The sequence below is a fragment of the Heterocephalus glaber genome, unplaced genomic scaffold (assembly GCF_053883595.1).
Source record: "Heterocephalus glaber isolate CG9 unplaced genomic scaffold, H.glaber_assembly_v1.0 deba00001457, whole genome shotgun sequence".
NCBI lineage: Eukaryota > Metazoa > Chordata > Mammalia > Rodentia > Bathyergidae > Heterocephalus > Heterocephalus glaber.
In genome coordinates, this window is record NW_028258305.1 from 15,395,546 (window position 1) to 15,418,107 (window position 22,562).

General features: G+C 36.0%; 1 protein-coding gene across 11 annotated transcripts in view; it reads left to right on the forward strand.

Moving 5' to 3' along the window:
• The window catches only part of Asb3 (ankyrin repeat and SOCS box containing 3), a 365,295-nt gene that overhangs the window by 35,103 nt on the left and 307,630 nt on the right, over nucleotides 1–22,562 (forward strand). For all 11 annotated transcript variants that reach the window (XM_087216391.1, XM_087216392.1, XM_087216394.1 and 8 more), the window contains exon 3: nucleotides 9,140–9,298. In XM_087216391.1, the coding sequence (XP_087072517.1) occupies nucleotides 9,140–9,298 (159 nt within the window). The remainder of the gene's footprint in view (nucleotides 1–9,139; nucleotides 9,299–22,562) is intronic.

Sequence of the window (22,562 nt, forward strand, 5' to 3'; positions counted from 1 at the left end):
TAAAGTATTGTACTGTAGTCAGGTAGTCCGCATCTTTTAGAGAATTAAACATTTAAATCGAAGGTTCTTATAGAAAAATATCTGCTAGTTCTTGTCATTTTGTTGTTTTCCTTCTAGTTGTATTGAATAATCAGTGTTCATTTCTTTCTTCTTTATTTTAGAGGTTTGATGGTTTACTGAATTAGTTATCTTAGATTCTTTCCTAATTCTCATTTGCTTTTCCATTCTTCTAAGATTTATTCTTTCCCATGCTCTCATGGTTGTGTTTTTCTTGCTTCATCTTCTGTATGTAGATTCCTTTTGAGTATTTTCTGTAATGCTGGTTTAGTGGTCATGAGTTCCTTTTGTTTATGCTGCAATAGGAGGCGCATAGTAACATATTGAAGCTCTTTAGATGAATAACAACATAGTGATTAAGAGTTAATGGTCACAGGGACATAGTGTGTAGGTACTCTGCCACTTTTTTGGTGTGACTTTAGAGACAGGTCTTTTAACTCTTCGGTGGTTCACTTTCTTTATTTATAAAATAGAAACATTGCCTTGTCCCAGCTGAGGTCAGAAACTCTGGAGCATTCTTAATTCCTTTTTTCTTACATCCCTCATCCAACAAATCAGTAAATCCTTCTGTTTTTGTATAATAATATCTATGAATGTGTATACATATGCACACATAATATGAGACATTTGTTACTATTATTAATACCTTGGTCTGAGTCATATCATCTCTAGCCTAGATTGGTGCAATAGCATTATAACAGATCTTCTGTTTCAGCCTTGCTCCCTCATCTTCCCATTGCAGGTGACTCGGAATATTGGAGCCATTGTTTTTAACTGTGTCAGACCATGTCTCTGCTCAGAACTCTGCAAGAGTTCCTCATTTCATTTTGAGTGTGAAAGCACTATTGCATGGAATTTTATAGTCTACACGGTGGTATAATTTATTTAACTGTTGTCCTTTGATGGATATTTTGTTAATGTGTTGCTATTATAAATAGTGCTTTAATGAACATCTTTATACATGTGTCTTTGTGCACATGTGTAAGCATTTCTGTAGGATGAAGTTTTAGAAATGAAATTGCTGACTCAAGAAGTATGCTGTATTTTTTTTTTTTGAGGCCAAGAAAATCTTTGTTGCCACAGAAATCAAGTGCACTCATCCCACCTCACCAACAGCTGTAAGAGTCACAAATTGCAGACTTCACACAATAAAGTACAACAGACTCAGGGAAGTGACTATATTGGCTGTAATACTGAGGTAACCAATTGACCTTGTTTAGTGAAAATACCTCTAACACAATGAAAAACGTCAACTAGTTATGACATCCAATTCATATATACATTTTAAATAAAAATACATATTATTTGCTTTAATGTATAGCAAGTTTAATACATTAGTGTTTACAAAATAAAAACTATTCTACTGAAAGTTTTCTTGTGCTTCCTTGTCACTAAGCGTGAAAGATCAGAAAAGTATACTTAAGGAAACTTATTTATGATTTAAAGATGCAGTTTGTGGGTCCACAAAAGATGGATAAATATTAGTTGGAAGTTTATTGCATCTTTAAAAACTATTGCTTATTAAAATCTACAAAATTGAACTAACTATAAGACAATAAAAAAAAGACCACAGAATTTCTCACAATAGATTAGAATACAGGAAACGTTTCATGAAACTACTGAGATACTAACCAGTGCTATGGCTAATATTAAAAACTGAACATTCTATTTAAATCATACTCATAACTACACTTTATACACAGTGAACTATACAACAACAATAATCAACCTCAAGCTAGCAACAAAGTTGCAGGGCCCACAGGAAGCTTCTTCAGTGGGCAAAGTACTATGGTACAATTAAAACATTCAGGAAGGGAGAAAAGCCTTTTAATAGTATAAAAGTTGTTTACTGGTGTTTCTACTGTAAAGCTCTCCTACATATCAAAATGAAAAAAGCAACTATGTATGTGACAGTGGTCAGCGACTACAGTGCAGACATTTAACATTTGGCTGATGGATTTTAGTGTAACATGACTATTTATTATGTAGTTATGATCTGAAGCAGAACTAAAAGCAGACACATACTTATGTCAGTACACCGTTCTTGGCAATAATGGGTTTAGGTAAACCTGTAGGAAATAGGTAAACTGTCAGATATCTTTCTTAAACCAGCAGGAAAAAGATGTATATTGGCAGATCTTGGATTTGTGGGTTGTTTTTTTTTGTACCGTTATAGATTCAAATGTGAAATTCTCATAATTATGTCAGTACATTATTAACATGTAAATATACCCCATATATATAGAAAATATATATATGCACATAGTCCGTTAATTGAGCAGGGAAAATTTAAAACATACTGTCCAGTTGAATAAATTTTACAAAAAAAAATTCATTAAAAAACCTGGAAGATGTAAAAAAATGAAATGGCAAAATAAATACCGAGTTATAGCTGTTAACTACAAGAAGTATGCTGTATTAAGGCGACATTTTCTAGAGAAACAACCAATGAGAGAGAGAGAGAGAGAGAGGAAGAGAAGTGTTTTTACTGTGGGAATTGGTTTATGTTGTTATGGAGGCTGAGATGCCCCGTGGTATACCATTGTGTGAGATGGAGAACCAGGAAAGCTGGTGTGTAAATTTAGTTGAGTTGCAAGGCCCGAGAACTAGGGAAACCATGGGGGAAATTCGTAGTCTGAGGCTAAAGACCTGAGAACTGGGGGATAAGAGGAAGGACAGGAGAGGGGCACTGGTATAAATTCAGAAATTGAAGGCTCAAGAACCAGGAACTCATATCCAGGGCAGGAGAAGATGGATGTCCTAGCTCAAATCCCTAGAGATCTGCCTTTTTGTCCTGTTGGATTGTCAATAGATTGCATGTTTAGCCACTTGTTTACTCCAGTCTACTGATTTAAGTGCTAATCTCTTCCTGAAACATCCTTACAGATGCACCCAGAAATGATGTCTTAGTGGGTATCTTGGCAACCCAGTCAGGTTGCCGTATAAAATTAACCATTACATATGTACAAGTTTAAAATATTGATAGATACTACTAAATTATATGATATCTCAATCAGGACTATTCATTAGTGAGTGAAAGAAGCCTTGTGTGGACTAGCTTAGATAAAGGAGCATGGAGCTTACATAAATCTAAGTCTGAGTGGTAGGTCTGTACAGGCGTTGCTGGACTCAGGTTTTCACAGTGATGTCAGGAGGACCCGAGTCTCTCTCGAAGCTCAGCTTTTCTCTGTGTTGATTTTATTTTCAGGCAGGATTTCTCGTTGGAAGCTCCAGACTTACACTGGCTTTAAAGAATTCTTTACGTGTTATGGGTATTGATCCTTTGCTGTTAAAAGTATTTCAGATATTATATATATTTTATCTTAGTCTTTTATTTTTAAATTGTGTATAATTTCTTTGTAATGCCTCCAACCCCTTCTTCTCCACTGACTTTTTTCCCCTCCATCTTGTATGCATGACAATTTTGTGCATGGTAAAATTTCCAGTTTTGTGAAAATTATTTTATATATAAATTGTGTAGAAGGCTTGGTGGCTGTATAATCTACATGATATAGAGATGTTTCACCCTTGTGATCAGTCCTGATCCCTTTTAAATTTTTTTTGGGAATAGTGAGGATTCAATCCAGGACCTTTGCCCCAAGTTACATCCCTAGCCCTTTTTATTTTTTGAGAGTGAGCCTCACAAAATTGCCCAGTTGCTCAAACTTGCTGTCCTCCTGCCTCCGCTTCCCAGTGTGCCGTAATTACCTGTGTGTGTCACAGTGTCCTGTCTGATCTTAAACTTTAACCTGTCTCTCTACAGAAAACTGTATGGTTCTGCTTTCCTTCATAGAGTTTAAGGAAAAAACAAAAGTAATAATCTACCACCTATCACTACCACTATTACAAGGAATAAGAAAGTTATTTCCAAGTAGAAAGATTCCTTATGTCAGCTGAGATAGGTGTGGTGTAAGAGTGTTCTGGCCTACTCTTATCACTCCTGCACAGATGGTTGGCATTGTTCCAGCCCAGATGGCCCCAAACCCTTAAAGTGTAAACAAAAAATTTGCAAGTTGTTATGAAAGTTTCGAAGTGCTTGTTGTGCTTCTGCATTAAGAAATTATTAATGCCCTTACTACTTAAAGTTTCTGTAAGTAGATAAGCAGAAACCACTTTTCTTTGAGAATAAAGACTTTAAGAAATTAAAACCAATACAATGAAAGGAAGAAAATAAGAGATTGGTAGTTGATGGTCCAGTATGAGTTGGATAAGGTCCCTTTAGTAAAATTCTCATATCAATTTAAGGCAGGCATTTATTGTTGGAGCTTCCAAAACCAGTTTACAATAAGTGCTGAAAATCTTAAAATGATATTTTGAAGACTTGACCAAATTTATAACAACTCTTATGGTACATAAAAATTGTAATGATTACATATCTTTCTACATTTACTAGTATTTTACAAAAATTCATGCTATCTACATAATTCTGTTGAACTTCTGAGGTTTGGGCCAGCTATTTTATGCTTGTTTTACATTACAAACTTGAGCCTTAGAGAGTTAAAGTAATTGGTCCAAAGTGTAACCCAAAGTGTAATTGGCAGAGCTAGGATTGCAGCCTAAGTCTTATAACACTGTTAAATTTCTGGTCTAGTGGTTTTACGCTTAGGTAAATATATCTTTTTCTATAGGCAAAAATCTTTCAAGATCTCAAGTTAGTAGTAAATGGATTTCAGTATTTCTCATCTTGAGTAAGAAATGACTTTTGTCTTCTTTGATGCATAGGTAATTATGTCAGAAGTTTTGTTTCCTTTTCCCAGGAAGGTGTAGCAAAGTAGCTGAGGGTGGCCTACACTTGAGTGATGGAAATTGAGCTCTATTAACTTGGAGAGTGTCTCCATAAATTAGTTGAAATTTTTCAGTTTAGGGAATGTATCTCTTCCATTTATTTATTCAGTCATGAACTGAATTTATTCTGCATGAACTCATGGATGTTTATTTCATATTTTATATTATAATCCAAGACAGCGTTATATACGATGTTTCTCAGATTGCTTTAGACATCCTTTCAGATTGAGTTTCGTGTCCTTTTCATTCTTTTTTTTTTCAGTACCGGGGATCAAACTCAGGACCTTGGCGCTTGTGCAGCAGGCGCCAGAACCACTGAGCTAAATCCCCAGCCCCTCAATCTTTTTTTTTTTTTGAGCACTTTTTACCTTTGTGAACCTACAATATGCTTCAGCCTCATTTTGTATATTTCCTATTCCAAACCTGGAATCAACCATTCTTTTTTTATATATTATTTTTTATTATTAATTTTTAATATTATTAATATTATTGGCACATTTTAGGTATGCAATATGATGGCATTCATCATTGGGAATTTGCACCTTTACATACTCTATCTTGGTTCTTATTTTTTCCCCATTTCCCTGCCCTCCCTTCAACCCCTCTGTCCCTCCCTATTTACAAAGACTTTGGTTCCATTTTTTTCATTTTCTCTATTAATTCCATTCCCTTCTTTCTTTTCCCCTACCCCTCCCACTTTCCCTTTGCCCTTTTTCTTCCTATTTCACATTATCTATTTTACCTTTTAGTCCTTATTTACACTTTCATTTTCTCACACCAGAGAAACTATTCCGTATTTACACATATGTCCTATTTATTTCACTTAAGAGTATAGCCTCAATATACATCCACTTAGCTATAAATGTCTTTAGTTTCTCATTCTTTATGGCTGAGTAGTACTCCATTTTATAAAACAACCACATTTTTTTATCCAGTTTCCAGTTGATGGCCATTTGGGCTGTTTCCAAGCTTTAGCTATTATAAACTGTGCCACTATAAACATGAGTGCACATATATTACTGTGGTATGATACTTTTAATTCTTTGGGGAAGATACCCAGTAGGGGAATAGCTGGGTCAAATGGGACCTCTAGCCCTAGTTCTTTGAGTTATCTCCATACTGATTTCCACAATGGTTGCACCAGTCTGCACTCCCACCAACAATGATGCAGCCCAGAAGGCTCACCTCCTTGGTGCAGGGGGTGGCTGTGCTCCTCGGTGCTGGGTCAGTCTTCATGTTTTGATATACACCTATTTCATAAATTTTTTTTTTGCTTAAATTCTTTTATTGGTACATTTTAGGTATACAGTATGTTTACATTTATTGTTGGGTACTGGTACCTGTACATGATGTATCTTGGTTCTCATTTTTTCCCCCCATTCCCCTGCTCTCCCTTCACCCCCTCCACCTTTCCCTATTTACAAAGACTTTGTTTCCATTTTTTCCTTTTCTTATAATTTTTCCTTTCCCTTCTTTCCTTTCCCCTTCCCCTCCCACTTCCCCTACCCCTTTGGGCCTTTTCTTCCTATTTCAAATTATCAGTTATTCATTTTAATCATTTTAATTCTTATTTACACTTTCAGTGTCTCACACTAGAGAAACTATTCGGTATTTACACATGTGTGTCCTATTTATTTCACTTAAGAGTATGGCCTCAGTGTACATCCATTTAGCTATAAATGTCTTTAATTTCTTGTTCTTTGTGGCTGAGTAGTACTCCATTTTATAGAAAAACCACATCTTCTTTATCCAGTTTCCAGTGGATGGGCAATTGGGCTATTTCCAAGTTTTAGCTATTACAAACTGCTATTATGAACATGAGTGCCCATATATCACTGTGGTATGTGGAATCAACCATTCTTATAAGAGACCTAGTTTCTTTTGTTGGAGAATGATATTCAAAACCAAGATGTAGGAACTGGGTGTGCTCATGGCTACTGGAATATCATTGCTTTTAAGCCTTTTCAGCAGATGGAGCTGGAAAAAGTATTTATGGGTCATAACCCATATATATGTGTATATATATGATTATTTCTGTATGTATATTTATATGAAGTTAATACTGATAAGTTATACAGGTTTATATTGATGGCTGGACTCTAGTACCACATTCAAGGTTCATTTTAGCCTTCCTCTTTGTTTGTATGTAGCCTACATCTCTGATCTACAATCTGTGTTTTGTTCAGTTTTAGTATATGCATGTATAGTAGTTTCAAGATTGTTAATCTCTACCTCTGTAAGAAACATCTTTACTAACTATAGTTTTAATGTATAGCTCCTTTTATTTTTAGTCTTACAGTTTGTAGCCGTAACATTTTTCAGAATTACATAGGCCAGCATTTTTTAATTTCTCACTCTGCAGTGAAGTTGTGACATACATTTGAAATCTTTTATCAGCATCTGCTTCTATCTTAGGATCCCTCTTCTCACTGTTTCCTGGTTGATTAAAAAATGCTACTAGGCACAGCAGTACATACTGTGTTAATTTTAGTCACTCAGAAGGCTGAGGCAGGAGGATTGCAAGTTCAAGGCCAACTTTGATAATTCAGAGAGATCTTGTTTCAAAGTAAGATAAAAAGGGCTGGGGATGTAGCTCAATATTAGGTCACCCTTGGGTTTAATCCCTGGCACTGGATGGAGATGTGTCTGTGGGGGTGGGGTCGGGGGCTACATTTAAGTTCACTGTTATAATGCATAGTATTTCAGTGTCCAAAATTAAATCTCATCTTTTTTTTTTTTTTTTTCCCAAAAGAAAACCCCTTGGCTTTTTGTAGTGTAGGACTGGTCTAGGTCTCTCCAGCTTTCTTCTCCCTTGGTGTCTTTTTCTTCTCTTGGCTTCCCCATTCCCAAATAGGCACCCTTCTCTCTGCATTTGTACCAGTACCCCATTATTTTACCTTTTCCAGCTCTAAGATGTGGTTTAATGTGTAAGCCTCCCCTCAGGGCTTATCTTACATATTTTTCTAAACTTTGTTTTAACTGTCCTACCCCACTCTCAGCAACTTGAGTCACTTCACCAAGTATAAAATGAACAAAAGCGCTACTGGCATTTTTATTATGATTATATTAAATTTATTATTTTGAGAATTATTGATATTTTCATAAAATTTCCCATTTAGGAACTTTACTTATATCAGTTATCTATATATATACCCACATGTTCCTAGTTTTTCATGTGATTTGTGTCCACAAAACTACAGGGTTAGCACATGAGCTAGTGACTCAACGTCCAACTCATGTAAATAAACTAGTTTGAATAAGGACCAATTTCTGAGTAGTATCTGAAGCACTGTTTCTGCCTTAACTTGTGATTTAGTTGTGTGTCCTGTAAAGTTTGAGGCTCTTTCCTTTGAAATACTTATAAGCTGCTTCTTAAATATTATGTCTTGGTCTACCTGTTTCATCAGTGAGTTATAACTGTAAGAATCACTTAAAATAGATGACTACTGTGTTTTAGTCAGAAGCATTATTTTCATTTCTGGTATTTTGAGAAAATATTTTTAGAAGTTTCTTTTTGTTTTGCCACTCTGGAAATGCTTTCACCATTCACCTTAAAGTCCATCCTTCCAATATAAGCTTAGACTTTTACTGTTTTTTGGAAGCAGAGCTAAGAAAGTCAGCTCTCAGTATATCTTCTGCTGTGGAGTTAAAAAATTTTGATGTAGATATTATTTATATAATTTGAATGCTACCAGAACCTTCAGTTTTTCATCACAAACACACTTCCAAGTTGACTCAAGTTTCTTGTAAGTTGTATGTCACTGTTTGATTTCTTTGGAGTACATTTTATTCCTTTAAAAGTGCAGTCTTCATTTACCATTTGATTATAGCTTTACTTTAGAAAGGGAATTTTTAAAACCACCTTTATGTTACTAGTTGGGGATAAGGAAGTAATGCCAGAGAAAAGACCATTTCTCTCATGGATATTTAGAAATAAATTTAGAAATAAATAAATCAATCTTGCTCAAGCAATGCTTTAGTGCTGTATCCTCCTCAGATCTTGCTGCCGTGGTACCTTTCAACCCCTGCCACTTCCCTCCCTTTCCCCACCAAAAATTAGGAGAAAATCAGAGTGAATGGGCAGAATTTGTGTGGTAAGGGTACTAAAGAGCTGTTCATACTGGGATCCCTGTAGAACCTTCCATGATTTTCTAGAGTTTTAAAAACTGCGAGACCTAACCTTTACAAGTTACTTATATTTTAATATCTCATTAAATTCCTCCTGTAATCTTTGCTTTTCAAGCCAGAGAAACAGAAGGGATAATCTTCTCATTGATTGATCTTTATTGTCCCACAGATTCATCTGAAAACTACATTAAGACAAAGACTTTTGAAGGCTTTTGTGCGTTACATTTTGCTGCAAGTCAAGGACATTGGAAGATTGCACAGATTCTTTTAGAAGCTGGAGCAGATCCTAACGCAACTACTTTAGAAGAAACCACACCATTGTTTTTAGGTGATGTATGCTATTTGTAGTCCAGATGCAGTTATTTGTTATTTTGTTAGAGAAACTGTTACACTTAGGGTATGTTCTTTTGCAAATATACTACTACTTCTGTGATTCTGAAACTGAAAAGGTATTTTTAAAGGTTTCCTTCTTGTTTTCTACCCTGGCATGGTAACATCTGGGACTTAACTGTTTATTTAAAGTTGCAAAATCTGTTCTGAGTTGTATTCACCTTCCTTGTTAGCTTAGTTCTGAAGACTAGATAGTGTTTAAATTGTAGCAGTATTTACAAGGTTACCTGTGAATATTTTGTATCTGCTTTTTGTTTTTCTTAGTATTAAAAATTAAGCAGCTTTTTTGGGGGGGGGGGAGAAATCAATCCTTTAATCCTTTAATGCCAGCTAATTTATTGGCTATATGGATCACTATTCAGACTTTCTCAGTTACGAATTTTCTTTTTTGTTATCAGAGATTGAACTCAGGACCTTGTACCTATGAGGCAGGCACGGTGTCACTGAGCTAAAACCCTGGCTCAGTTACAAATTTTCTAAATTCTTAAAGAATGATGGCCAAATTCTAAATGGTTACTTCTACTGTCTTTTTTTCTTTATTTTCTCCCTTCCCTTCGATTTTCCCATAAAATTCAGGAGAACATGAGAAATTAAGAGATTAAACCATTTAGAATAGAATCTATATATCTAGACTACAGTTTTGGTCCTACCATGTGTGATTCAGATATTTACTTACTTACTTTATACTTCATTTTTCTCACTTGTAAGAGTGATAATATCTTACCTAGTCTTTATTACTAGGCTGAGAATAATACGAAATGTTTGTGGAAGTACTTTTTTTTGGTGAACTTAAATATATTTATGTAAAAAATTTATGTGCAGCAAAATTCATTCTTTTTAGTATAGAGGCCTATGGCATTTGATGTATACATAAGATTCTGTAATGACAACAGTCAAGCTACAAACCTTCTCATCACCTCCAAATTCCATTTTGCTGACTTTGTTTTTTTGGTACAGTGGATCCTTGACTTACAAATTCAATTCATTATCGAGGGCTAGTTGTAACTCAAGCTGATTTTAAGTCAAGACTATTTTTCCCGTAAGAAATAATGGATATACCCATAATGTGTTCTGAATCTCTCAAAGCACCCCTTAACTGACCTTTTCATGATAAAAAAAGGTTATATAATGTATGTAATTTACCAGAAACACCAATAGTTTTCCTAGTGTATTCACCAAAAAGTTACAAAATGCGCCTAGTTTACTAGAAACAATAGTATGTTTCTAGTTTACTAGAAACAACAGTTCATACTGTACTCACCTTTCAAGTTGACATCTTTGGGTTGCAGGAAAGGAGGATGAAGTAGAAGTTGGTTATTGTTTGGAAAGAGAGTCCCCTTCCATGAGAACATCAGGAATCTGGCTCTTTGGTGCTCTTTCTCTCCTTGGGAGAGTCTGTGGCCCACTAAGACCTGCTTCTGGCTCACTAGGTTTCAGCCTTTTCAGAACTAAATATGGTCCAAGGTTGTCTGTTTCTGTCTTTTCTTTAACACTGTTCTGTAGTATGGCGTGACATTGTCATTAAGCAGGTGAATGCAACAGTTGGCTTTTTCTCTGTCTGGGTGGGTCGTCTCTACAAATGTTTGTAGCTCTGTCCATTTTTTCAGGATTTCCTTTATTTCAGAAGAAGAACTTTGCTGCACTGATTATTGGTACTCCCCCTCTTCTTCTTCTTTTTTTTTTTGGTACCCAGGATTGAACTCCGGTCCTTGCGGTTGCGCAGCAGGCAGCAAAACCAGAGCTAAATCCCCAGCCCCTCCACCTCTTCTTTAGAAACCTCCTCAGCTGCCATTCTCTGTTGCTCAGCCAGAAGTTGTGGAAGTTCCTCTGTAGACATTTCCTCTGAGTGTTCCTCTACCAGTTCTTCAGCAGCACCACAGTCTACCTGCAAGCCTATGGCCTCTGCTATAGTGACAGTGTCATTAACCACAGGGTCAACTGAAGGCTCAGGCTCCTCTACACAGTCTTCAAAGTCTCTCTCCTGTACACAGGCAGATCTCAGTGTCCTTAGAGAGACATTGGCCCAGGATTTCTCAATTAACCCCACACAGGAAAGACTGGCATTTGGGTCATAACTCAGGACTTTGGTCATAAGTTAAAATTAAAATTCCAGTCGTAACCCAAGTGACTTGTATGTGAGGCTGGTCTTAACTTGAGGGTCCACTGTACTTGGTATTAAACCCAGGACCCCACCCATGCTAGACAAATACTCTACCACTGAACTACATTCCCAGCCCATGTTATTTTTTATTGTGAGACAGAGTTTCACTAAGTTGCCCAGGCAGACCTCAAACTTGTGGTCCTTCTGCCTCAGCCTCCCTGGTAGCTGGGATTATAGGCGTGCATCATGGGGCCTAGCTTGCTTTTTTCTTTTTGAGATAGGGTTTCACTTTTTAGTGCAGACTGGCTGTAAACTCACTATGTAGCCCAGGCTGGTTTTGAGCTCTTGGTGATCTTCCTGCCTCAGCCTCTGAGTGCTGGGATTGTAGGCATGTGCCACCACACCTGGTCAGCTGACTTTTTAATGAACCTCCCCTTTCAACTTCACCTCTCACAGGCTACTGATCTGTTCTCATTCCTATAGTTTTTGCAGACTGTCAAATATTTATATGGAATAATATAGTGTGTAACCTTTGAGATCATATTTCTTACCTAGCCTAATGCTTTTGAGATTCATTATAACAGTTTCTGTGGGAACTGCACAGCATGGACTTTTGACTTTTGATAGATTTTCATTTTTTGTTGTTCTGAGCCTCTGCTTAGTCTATGTAACCTTTAGTGTTAAATATAGCAATAATGTTTAATAAGAACAAAGTGTTTCACAGATTATATGAGCTTGTCTGTTTGAATATTTGACTATGAAATGTGTCATAGTTTCACTCATGTGGTATATCCTTCAACTCTGACCTTGCTGATAGATTACAAAAAAAATCACTGTATGTTTCACTTTTAATTGGTATCTTCTTGGATAAATGATCATTCATAAGACTATTTTTTGAGGTGTTAAGAATTTTGAGGTTTAACATTCATATATCTCAATATATTTTAATATTTATTTTTGGAGTTATTTTTAAATTGTTCAACTGAAAGATTATTTTCCTTGAAAGTATGAGTTTGAGTTCTCTCAGATCAAAAGTATGGAATTCATTAGAAGTTATACTTAAAATACATTATTTTTATGTTCAAATGTTTACTTTCATCTGTGTTTTTATAGTTTTATTTTTTATTTTATTTATTTATTTTTTTGGTGCCGGGGATTGAACTCAGGACCTTATGCTTGCAAGGCAGGCACAGTGCCACTGAGCTAAATCCCCTGCCCAGTTTGATGTATTTTGATGTTACTTTTAAAATATACCCTTCTGTTTTAAGTCTATCTTTTAATTCCTTAATGTAAGCAATTATGAAGGTAGGATATCTATTATCCTCCTTGTTTTACTTTCATGCAATTAAATATATATAGTCTATCATTTTATTATCATATTTAATTGGTAAATTTAAATCTCTGACATGTGAAGGTAAGGGAATCAGTATCCTTATATTCTTATGTAATGGTTTATTTCTTCCCTATCTTTCCAACTTTTGTCAGTTTGTATTTGCATTGTCAGTGGAATTTTCCTGTTCTGGCTTCTTAAATATTTTATTTTATTCTAAGTCCTATTGTTAAATAGCTTAGAAATTTAAAACTGGCTATTTTGTTGTGATTTTTCCAGCCTTTCTTAGTTTATGAAATTCTTCCTTTAATAGAGTCTTCTAAAAGGACTTAGGGCCCTGAGTTCTTACTTGTTCAAAATTAAATAATTATTTATACTTGAACAACAGTTTGGGTATAGAATCCTTGAGTAACACTTTCTTTCCTTAAGAACTTTGTGTCTGTGTGTACATGTGTTTTTGTGGTGTTGGAGCTTTACACTTGGTAGGCAAGCATCCTACCACTGAGCTACATCTCTGTCTTTTTTTGAGAACCTTTAAAAAGATGATCCAGGGCTGGGGATTTAGCTCAGTAGTTTCGCTGCCTGCTGTGCAAGCGCAAGGACCCGAGTTCGATCCCCGGTACCAGTAAATAAATAAATAAATAAAAACATGGTCCATTCTGTTCTAGACTAAAAGCTGAAGCCAGATGAATTTTCTTCTTTTCTTGTGATAATATCTTTGCATGTCTGTACTGTTAGCAGTTTTCTCTGAGATAGGATGTACCCTTTCAATATGTGGATCCATATTTTTTTATTTTAATAAATATTTCCAGAATTATATCTTTAAGCATGGTCTGTTCCATTATGATGATGTTCTTAGGCTTATATCATTTATATATCAGTTACTGCCTCTGGTTTTTTAACATGTCATTTCCTCCCTAGTCCTTTTATTCTTCATTTTTATTTTACTTTTTTTTAATCCTCTGAGTTCTTTTTCAGAAATTTGTGTAGTGTTTCTCCCAGTTTCAGCTGCATTTCTGTAATTATGTTTATTTTTTCCAAGTCTTTTTTGAATTCTCCAAGATTGAATTATGTCATTTTTTGGTCATGTAACCATATGAGCATTATTTTTGTTTTGTTTTGTTTTTTGAAACAGACTCGCTATGTAGTTCAGGCTAACCTTGAACTCACTATGTAGCCCAGGCCGGCCTTGAACTTTTGGTATTCCTCCTGCGTCAGATTCCCTAGTGCTGGAATTACAGGTGTTCACCATCATGCCTGGCTATCTGAGCATTTTTATTTCAGTTGCTTTGTTAATTTCTTTTAAAAAATTTACAGCAAAGAGTTTAGCCATGATTTTCTTTCACTTTGGGCTGTGTGTGTGTATTTTTGTGGTTTTTTTGGTAGTGATACTGGGCATTGAATTGAGGGGTCTTCTAAATTCCCAGCCCCCTTTGTAAATTGTTCTTTTTGTATTTGAGACAGGATGTTCCTAAGTTGCTATGGTACCCAGGCTGGACTCAAACTTGCAATACTGCTGCCTCAGTTCCCCAGGAGTGCTGGGATCATAGGTGTGCATAACAACGCTTGACTTTGTGGCAGTATTTTTTGATGAGAATTTTGTTTTTCATTTGTTGGTTTTCCTCTACCTTCCCTTTTTTTTCTATCTTTGTATGGATTCGTGTTGGTTCTCTTGTGAGAATTTATTTTGGAAACATGTTACTTTGAACAGCTATTTTGAGGAGGTTTATCTTGGGTAGGAGCTAGAGGCACATTTCATACTAAGCTGGTATTTGCAGGGATTTTGAGTGTGAGTTTATTTAGCTCTTGCCTTTTGCCAGTCAATGGCGATTAGCATCTGTGTGTTTTTGTAATGCAGTTTCCCTTCTGTGGTAACAGACAGGCTGTTTTGGCAAATTTGGCTTCTTTATGTGATTGCCTGTTTAGATCTAATTTCTGATTTTTGGATTTCTTGCTGCCAGCCTGTGCACTTTTTTCTACTCCTGGGAATTAATATTTTATACCTTAAGGGAAGTGTCTCACCTGTGAGAAGTATACTTTGCTACTTTTTCTAAGATGTGCGGGTGAGACTTTCCCACTTTCTTCCTGCAGATACCCAGGATTGATCTCCGTGTTTTTGGAATCCCCTTGACAACTGTTTTTGATTTGGTGTTCAAAAAATGGTGTTCACTAGGATGAATTCTAGTTTTGCTAAAAATGGAGAGTGTTTTTCTTTTCTGATTTTGGATTGATTTTGAACGATTTTTAAGAAGACTAAAGTGGAGATGCTTACAATGTGCCACAATATTAAAATTGAAAGCTCATATTAATTTTTAACACAAACCAAGAAATCTTGATTTTAGTATTTTTGCAATAATTGGGTAGTCTAGTTTATTCTAGAAATAAATAGACCTCTCAGTGTACTGCCCCTGTGTGGCACAATCTCTCTCTTTTCTTTGGTACCGGAAATTGAACTCAGGACCTTGCTTGCCAGGCAGGCGCAGTGCCATGGAGCTAAATCCCCAGCCCTCTTTTCAGGGTTTTTTTCCCCTATTAATTTTATTGGTACATTTTAGGTATAAAATACAGTTACATTCGTCATTGGGATCTTGTACCATTACATGAGTCTCTTGGTTCTTATTTTTTTTCCCCCTTCCCTTGCCCTCCCTTCACCCCCTCCACCCTTCCCTATTTGCAAAGACCTTGTTTCCATTTTTTTCCTCTTATATTTTTTCCTTTCCCTTTTTTCCCTTCCCCTACTCCTCCCAATTCCCCTGCTCTTTTAGACCTTTTCTTCCTGTTACACAATATCAGTTATACATTTTTAAAATTACAATATTAAGATCTAGGAGACATTACTACAGATTTTACAGAATTTAAAAGGATATAGAAAGCACATTACAAAAATCCTTTTTGAAATAAATTTCACAACTTCTAAGAAGTACCTTGGAAGACAAATTAATGAAACTAACTCTGGAGGAAATATACAATTTGAATAGCACCTATTAAAGAAAGTATATTCCTAGCTTGAAAACCTACCTATATGACAACAGCAGGCTCATAAACATTTTAACTGATAAATTATATCAAACATTTAAAGCAGAAAAAAGAAGGAACACATATTCCCTCATTTTAGGAACTCAACATTGTGCTAATCCTAAAACTGGATAAAGATAATAGAAGAAAAAGTATGAGCATAGATAGAAATTTGTTTAACAAAACAAACTCTTAGAAGTCAGATCTGGCAGTATGTAGGAAGTGGTTTTATTATGGGGATGGCAGTGTTGGTTCAGCATTGGAAGATCCACCCCCAAAAGTCATCATTTTAACAGAGGAAAGGAGAAAGCCATATGATCCTGTCACTAGTTGGAGAAAGAGTATTGGACTAAATTCTACAGCTGTTCCTGGTAAAAGCTATGAGGAGACTAGAAGTAAAACAGAACCTTCTCAACAGATCAAAGACATGTACTCCATACTTCCAACAAAAACTCCTTCTATGAATGGAGATGATACAATGCTTTCTCCCTAAAGTGGGGAACAAGGGCATATATGCCTACTCTTCATCTGTCCATTAGACTTTGAAACATAGGTCTAAACCAAAATAGTCTGGCAATAAAATGACACAACTAGGATAGGATTGTTGTGGCAGAAGCAAAATCTTTATATATAGATGAAATGATCATCTACAGAGAAAATAGTAAGAAGTCTCTAGGAGCCCCTGGAACTTGTACTTGAATTTAGCAGGATTAGAAACCACAAGGTATATATAAAAATTCGGGTCTGTGTATACTTGCTATAAATGAAGAACTGGATATTGAAATTTAAAAGTTATGTAGGAGTACAAAGGACCCAGAAAAGCCAAAAACAAAAACAAAAACAGTGTTGGAAGACGTTTAGCACCCAATTTTAAGACTTCTTCTAAAGCTACAGTAATCAAGGCAGTGTTGGTGTAAGGAAAGACATATAGATCATTTGAATAAAACAGAGAATCTAGAAATAGAACCACACATATGGTCCACTGAGTTTTGAAAGATTATTTAACATTAGCATTTTATAGAATATAAACTCGATTCAAGAGCTGAGGAAGAGATAGTGTTTTCAGAAAACGGCACTAGAACACCTGGTATCCGTATATAAAAAATTAACCTCAACCCTTTTTTTCCGTACATGAAAATAGCTTGAAGGGATCTATGAACCTAAATAAGAAAGCCTAAAAGTACAAAACTTTAAGAAGAAATTATAAGGGAAAATGTTTAGGAATTCAGGGTAGGCAAGAACTACCTAGGATACAAAAAACATGATGTATAAAAGAAAAAAAATTGATAAATGAGATTCCATCAAAATTTAGAACTTTAAATGACATCATTAAAATGAAAAGTAGTCCTTAAACAGACCATATTTACAGTGCATATAACCTATGAGCAGAATATATAAAGAATTCTTAGAGCTCATTAATAGACAACCCAATTAAAATGTAGGCATAAGATGATGATAAATAGCCAGTACAGCAGAAGGAAATGTGTGCAACTCTAGAATCAGACAAATACTAATCAGTACAATAACAAGATTGAATTATACACTCATTAGGGAGATGAAGTTAAAAGTTTTTAAAGCCTTGTCATGACTGTTTCTTTTTGTTGGATTCTCCCCCTTTGCATTTAATTTGTCACACCCAATGAATTCATTCTGCTGGATTTCCTGGGGTTGTGATCCTCATTTTCTTTTTCCTAGGGTATTGTCTAAAATTTTTTGGAGTGCCGGTTTGGTATTTATGAAGTTCCTGAGGTGCTCTTTACATGAAAGTATCTTATTTCTCCATCCATTTTGAAAGATAGTTTTGCAGGGTACATCAGTGTGGGTTGGAGGCTGTTTTCCTTTAGGGCTTGAAATCCATCACTCCAAGGTCTTCTTGCCTTGAGGGTTTGCATTGAGAAGTCTGCTGTGATTCTGATGGGCTTTCCTTTGTATGTGATTTGTTTCTTTTCTCTCACTGCTTGTAGAATTTTATTCTTCTGTTGGATTTCTGGAATCCTAACTATTATATGCCTATGTGTAGATTTGTTTTGATTAAGGCTAGCTGGAGTCCTATATGCTTCAATTATCTGTATGTCAAATTCTTTTCCCCTCCTTGGGAAGTTTTCTGCCATCACTTCTGTGAACAGTTTTTTTATGTCATCTGCACTCTCTCCTGTTTCTTCATTGACTCCAATCAGTCTTATGTTATCCTTCTTTGCATCGTCTAGCAGCTGCTGGATTGATTTCTCATGTTCCCTTACAATTTTAAAGCAATTTTTCTTTTCCTCCTCAATAATTGCAATCTTATCTTCTATATGTGAAATTCTATCCTCCCTTTGGTTCATTCTGCTGTGCAGACTTTCGATGGAGTTTTTAATCTCTTGGAAATCTGTTTGCATCTGTTTTATGGATTCCATTTGTTTCCTATGTTGGGATTCCATCATGTTCCTGAGATCCTCTATTTTTTTATCTGTGTCCTCTCTAGATTTATTAATCATGTCTTGTACCATGAGCAAAATCTTTGCTGTTATCTGAGTAATTATTTCTGATTTCATTTTTCCCAGATCCTCTTTTGTTGTGCCAGTTCAGAGAGTCCAGGTGGTTGAGTATCAGAGTGTTCCATCTCGTTTCCCTTTGGGGTTGCTATAGGTGATCTGGAAGTCTGTTTTTGAGGCTTGTTTATGTGTCTTCTCATTTCCACGATGGGGGGGTGCTTCTGGCACCCACGCGGCTCACTTTCTCTGCCCTAGGAGTTTGGTATGGCAGCAGGGGAGCTTCCTTCCGGGTGCTGGGACTGGCTGAGCTTCACTGCTCTAGGAGCCTGGGATGGAGGCAGGGGAGCTTCCTTCCCGGTGCTGGGACTGGCTGAGCTTCACTCCCTCTTTTCTATTTAGGTACATTTTATAAATTCAGGCTATGTGTAAAAGAGGCTTTAGCCTGAATGTACGTCCACACACTGGTTACTTCATCAAAGTAGTGTTGTCTCAGGAAGAATTTTGGCTGAACTAGTGTGCTTAGGGATAGAGCTGATTTACGTTCTGTTCTGATCTTACTCGGCTGAAGACTGCTAACAGTTTGCAGATTGGTAGTCAGTTTATGAATAGTATTGAGTAGCATTGCTGTACAGTAGTATACTGGGTTATTATGTAAGTAATGCAGTTATCTCTTAATTCTTCACGATTATTATTGCCATTGGTAAGCAAATTATATGTGATTATTACTGGTTAGTATGGCTGAAATAGAAGTATTGCTCCTATATAAACAGGAGTCCTTAGGATTAAGGATAATTCACCCATACAGTTTATCTTTGGTAAGGAATCCTTGAAGTAATGATTTATTACTGCCAACCATTAATGTGTATCATACTTAACAGAGTTGAGCTCTAGTAAAGAGACTCTTACTGTATGAATGCTTTCATAACCTGAATAATTATCGAGAGTTGTAGAATTTAGTGTGATAGCCTTAGAAGAAGATGTAGGTTTAGGGATGTTTTCTGAAGCAAGTGTTTCCCTTGACTGTCTTCTGCTGGGAAAACATATGGAGAAATAAGCAAAATATAGTGAGATAGTAAAATTTTGTGTTTTTTCTATACTTGCATGTGATTGAAGTGGTTAAGATGTACTTTTTGAACATGTTTCTGATGTCTAATTGGCCACTTCTCCCTGTCTGTCAGAAGCCATAAGATATGTTAGTGACAACATGTAGAATTGGATAGGGTATTTATATCAATCTTTTGTTATATTTCTACCCTGTTTTACCCATGAGGTTATGGTTTTTCCCGTGAGAATATATCTTTAAGATTGTTAGCACACATGATGAAATTAATAAGACAGAAGTGTAACTTTTCATTATAATTTTAGAAAAAGATTTTCTATGTATCAATGAAATACCACATTTCAGACTAAAGATTAAAGGCCATGACATAATTTTGGAATCTATCTGAATCTATAGAGGGTGATTTGACTTTCTGTATCCATCCTTGATGTGAAGGCCTTACTTTATAATAATTATGATTTTAAGTGTTAGCTATGGAATAATTAACTGGATAGTCCTGGTAACCCTGTAACTTACTTGTAATAAACATTCTTGAAATAATGGAAAACTACATCCTTGCCAGTCACATTGCCAGAGTGAAGGGGAATAAAACCCTAGGAAAACAAATTCGTCTTTGCAGTGCCATTTATTTTCTAGTACCACCAGATGTCAGTGTAACCACAGGACCAGAAAAATATACACTAGATGCTAATGACTGAGCATTCTTTTTGGTACATAAAAGAGGTAGTGAAACAAGTTTTACATAAACTAGGTATACAAAGGAAAGACCATTTTATTGTAGCATTGTATAGAAATATGAAATACATAATGGGGAATAGAGTGTGCATAGAACTCAAAAAAGCATAGATACAGTTTAAAACTCGTGTATAATTCAGATGTACTAATAAAGTGTATAGGTGATCTCTGGGATTCTGAGAAATCACCATACTACTGCTAAAACTAGAAGAGGCGGCAGCCTATTGTTAAACTGTTCATTAGTACCGCATTGTGTTAGCGTGTATTTTCTAACCTAGATATAGGACTCACCTCACTGATTTGAAATTGGCACAGATTATCTCTAGTAATACCCTAGAACATGTAGGCAAATGATATACTTTTTCAAAAGAGCATTCAGTAGGTGTATCACTTAGGGCTCACTAGAGGGACAGATTTTATATATATGTATTATATACAGGATTTACAAGGTAGGCTTGCAGTGGCTGGCTGTGGAGTCAGGGCTAGAAGAATGTGAAAGGGTCAACTATGCTCTGGAGAGCTGGTGGATCCAGGCAAAAGTTGAAGGGGTGTAGCTCATGTAGAGCCTTCTGGGAATCTATATTGGAAAGCCTAAGGGTCTGTGTTGGAAGGCTGAAGAGTCTGTGCTGGAAGCCTGGACATGGATTGTCTAAAGCCTGGTGGTGAAGACTAGAGCTCCTCCAAAGAAGCAAAAGCAAGACTTCCATAGTTGCTGCGTAACTGATCAACAACATCTGCTCCACTTTTTGTTTTGTTGTAAAATGTGACCATTTCTAGCTTCATTTGTGTTGAGGATTCATTATCAATCTTTGTTTTGAGACTGAGTCTCGCTGTGTAGTCCAGGCTAGCCTTGAACTCACTAGGTAACACAGGCTGACCTTGAATTTACGGAATCCTCCTTCCTCAGCCTGGGGAGTGCTAGGATCACAGGTGTTCACCACCATGCCTGGCCTCACTATCAGTCTTATCATCATGGTGTAATGTTGACAGTATTAATAGTACTTTGTTTTTCTTCACCATATATTAAGGCCAATGTTATGTCTTTCTGAAATCCAAAGACTGTACTATACTTTTCTCTGTTGTGAACTTGCAACATTTTTTTTGGAATCTCCTCTTTGTTCTTGCAAGTAGTTCCTGTGCTGGTCAACTGGTGTTCTTTTAGCAAATGTAACATTGGTGGGTAACTAGTGAACCAATTGTCGAATGTGACATTTGGGTTACTTTTTGGGTTACATTTGGGTTAAAGTCATGTACTTTATTACTGCACGGATAAAGACCTGGTGACTAAGTTCCAGGATAAATTTTTAAATTCAAGGTGTAGAATGTCTTTGCATCTATCAGGGTATATATTTTTATACTTTACTTGGAAGCTTTCCTTGGCGTACATTGCCAAAAGCTTCAACAACCACGAAATGATGCAAGTTATTTGGTATTCGGACAGTGTATATATATTGCCTGACAGTTTGAAACAAAGCTTTGAAAAAATGAGCGAGTATCAGCCGAATTGTTGGATTTTTCTTTCTTGTTGAGTCTTTTTGTTGTCAAAATATAGGCAATTTTGAAGGAAACCAAACCTCTTGAGTGTCGTTGTTCTAAAAATGTCAGTGCCATATCTGGGTCTCCATAAATTCTTTAGATACTGATGATTAGACTAATGAAGAAGTCCTGTGGTGAATGCTTTTAGTTCAGATAGTGAGGTATCATGATAAGTATATTTTTAAGTATTACTATTGATGCATACAGACTATTTTACATGTTTTTCATTATTAACGTACTTCAAAACATTTTGTAGCATATTGTCCTTTACAAATAATTTCCAACATTGAATTGCATTGTTGGCTTTCCATCCATAGGTTTCACCCCTGGCAAGAACCTAATAAAATTTTCTAACCTAGTACTAAGGTTGGATTGTTCAGGTACACATGACCATTTTGTAGCATTTTGACTAGTCAAATATTTATTTACATTACCTTTTACATTACATTTCTTCCCCATCTGAATCAGGGGTCTTCATTCTGTACTTCTCTATCTGCATGTCCTATCTTGCTCTGCCTCACCTTCTCTGGCTTACATGATCCAAGTCATCATTGTTAGCTGAATCACCTGATGAGTCACTTTCAACCTCCTCCCAGAGTTGTAAAAGTGGATTTTCATATGACATTGTACTGAATTAGACTAATTCTACAAGAAAAGTCAAAAGAAGACGTTTAATGAAGCAAATCATAGATACACAAAAATGTAATACAGCACATAACACCCGTTTATACTTTGGCATATGTGCACACATCTTGGCCATTCATTGTACCAAGTGGGTAAACACAGAAATTGCTTCCTGTATTTCCCCAGCACAGCTACTGAGACTTATGCTAAAGTACATATTTTCATTAGAAAAGTATGGTGTGGGTGTCTGCCACCCACTATGAGGAACTGAGTTATAGAGAAGAAAGTGTTTTCCCCATCCTTCTTCATATCCTAGACTCCTTTTAC